This window comes from Monoraphidium neglectum (assembly GCF_000611645.1).
Source record: "Monoraphidium neglectum strain SAG 48.87 unplaced genomic scaffold scaffold06571, whole genome shotgun sequence".
Taxonomy (NCBI): domain Eukaryota; kingdom Viridiplantae; phylum Chlorophyta; class Chlorophyceae; order Sphaeropleales; family Selenastraceae; genus Monoraphidium; species Monoraphidium neglectum.
In genome coordinates, this window is record NW_014007073.1 from 1 (window position 1) to 2,138 (window position 2,138).

Sequence of the window (2,138 nt, forward strand, 5' to 3'; positions counted from 1 at the left end):
CCCTCGCGGGCCGCCGCGCCAGCGCGGGAGCCGCGGCGCGGCGCAGCGCTGCCGCCGCAGGTGCTATCGGACGACCCCGCGCGTGCCGCGGCGCGGCTTGCGGCGCGCGCCCCGTGGGTCTGGGGCCTGCCGGCGGAGGGCGCCAACCTCGGGGACCCCGAAGTCTCCGACGCGATCTGGCGCGGCCTCGCGTACGAGGGCGCGCCGGGCGCGCCGGCGCACGCGCTGCTGACCGCGCACTACAGCCTGCACGGCGGCTTCCTATTGGATGCGCCCATATTGGATGACACCCTGATGGCGCCCCTGCGGGACCGGGTCGTGTGCATCGCCGTGCAGGGCGGCGCCGACATCGTGTGCCCGCCGACGTCGGCGTTCGCGCTTTCCGAGGCGTGGCCGGAGGCCGAGGTCGCGGTAATCGGCGGCGCGGGGCACAGCATGTACGACCCGGCGGTCACCCACGAGCTCGTGACAGCCACAGACCGACTGAGGGCCCTGTGGCCCTGAAGTGTCCCCGGCCCCTGTTCCTGCCCCTGCCCGCTTGCTGTGGCGCCTCTGCGTGCCCGCTTGTGCTGCCAGGCTCTTGCGCACGGCCGCCCCCTGCATTGTGGGGGTCGCGCCGGGCGTCTCGCACTGGGTTTTTCGACATGGGCGCGCGGCGCGCCGGCCCATCGAGGCGTTTCTTTTTGTGTGTCTGCACAGGGAGCAAACCCAGGCGTGCTTATTCATCCACCTGAGAGGCATCCTTTCATTTTGTCCCGAGGAGCTGTGCTTCCGTCCTCCGGCGCCATTCTGCTGGAGCGGCCTCCCACACACTCCACCCTTTCCCTTTGGCCGCGCCGCAACGCGCGCAGCAACAACCCCTCACACCACCCATGTCCGTATTCGCCTGCCCAGCCCTGTCAAGTGCTTGTCCAGCCCTGTCACAGAAAACGAGCTGCACAAAACAGACCTCTGGGCAATCGCTGCCTGGCTGCCTCCGCGGACCCCTCTTTTTGTGCCTCCACACCTGGCGCGCCCGCCCTCTGTGGGCGCCCGAGGCCGCCTCAAGTGCTTACGCACCGCCCTTGCAGTCGTTCCTTGACATGTAAACTCAAGGGCACAGCATTATGGTGTATGATCGCCGATGCAGGGGGGCAGGGGCAGCTGTGGGCGCGGGAGCTGGCTGCTGAAGGGTGCACAAGCCGAGGCGGCGTGGTGGATGCAAGCAGCGCCTGCTCAATGTAGTGTGCCTGGAGCGCCGCCCTCCGATGACATGGGCCGCGGCAGTCGTCACAGGTGACGCCAACGCCTCAACAGCCCCTGCTGAAACTGCTGCGGCCCCGGCGAGCGCTCAAGAGCCCTTCGGAGGCCGTGCGAGCCCGATCAGGCGTATCATCACAGCGGGTGATTGCAAGTTGTTGCGAGCGCCCCTCATCCTGCCGACCAGCCGGAGCATGATCCTCGTCGGCCATTGCTTGCGTGAGGGCGGCCGCAGAGGTTGGCGCGCCGATGGGGTGGCGCCCCCCTTTGTAATGCAGTCGGATAGATGCAGTCATGACCCCTTCCAACTCCTCCGTCCCCATCGTGCCGCCTCGCCCCATCAGCCGAAAACATCACACGCATGCGCGCGAAAGCAGGGAAAGCCGGCCGTTCCTCGCCCCCGGACCTCAAACCTCCCAGATCTGCCAGATCTCTCAGATCTGGGGCGCCTTGGGCAGCCCCGCGTACTCGGCGGACACGTCCCAGATCTCCGCGGCAATCTTCTCGTCGTATGCGTGGCTGCCGGGCTTGCAGGGGCGCGCCTGGGAGAGGCAGGCCAGTCCGGGCAGCGCGCGGCGCAGGGGCCAGTCCAGGAAGGAGAGCACCACGGTGGACAGGCCCCACAGGTCACCCTGTTGTTGTTTTGAGGGGGTGGTGGGGGGGCGTTTGGATGTTGGGTGCGTGTGTGGGTTCGCTGCTCGGGTGGCATCACAGCACACACCAGAAATTCGTTTGAATGTCAGAGTTGTATGTTGATGTTCTGGAAGATGGTTTCCCACAACACGGCACGGAGGAGTGTGCATGTCCACGTGTGTGTGGGTTGTGTGTGTGGGAGTGAGCGAGCGACGCGCTCGCAAGCATGTTGCCCTGCCCCCACCGCACACCTCTCCCTGCAAATC

General features: G+C 67.1%; 1 protein-coding gene across 1 annotated transcript; it reads right to left on the reverse strand.

Annotated features, from left to right (window-relative positions):
• Positions 1-1,673: 1,673 nt before the first annotated feature.
• On the reverse strand, positions 1,674-2,042 carry MNEG_16605 (hypothetical protein; the record flags this gene model as incomplete). The annotated part of the gene is made up of 2 exons (XM_014034925.1): positions 1,674-1,871; positions 2,022-2,042. The coding sequence occupies 2 exons, from the start codon at positions 2,040-2,042 to the stop codon at positions 1,674-1,676; spliced, it is 219 nt and encodes a 72-aa protein (XP_013890379.1).
• Between the last annotated feature and the right edge of the window lie 96 nt (positions 2,043-2,138).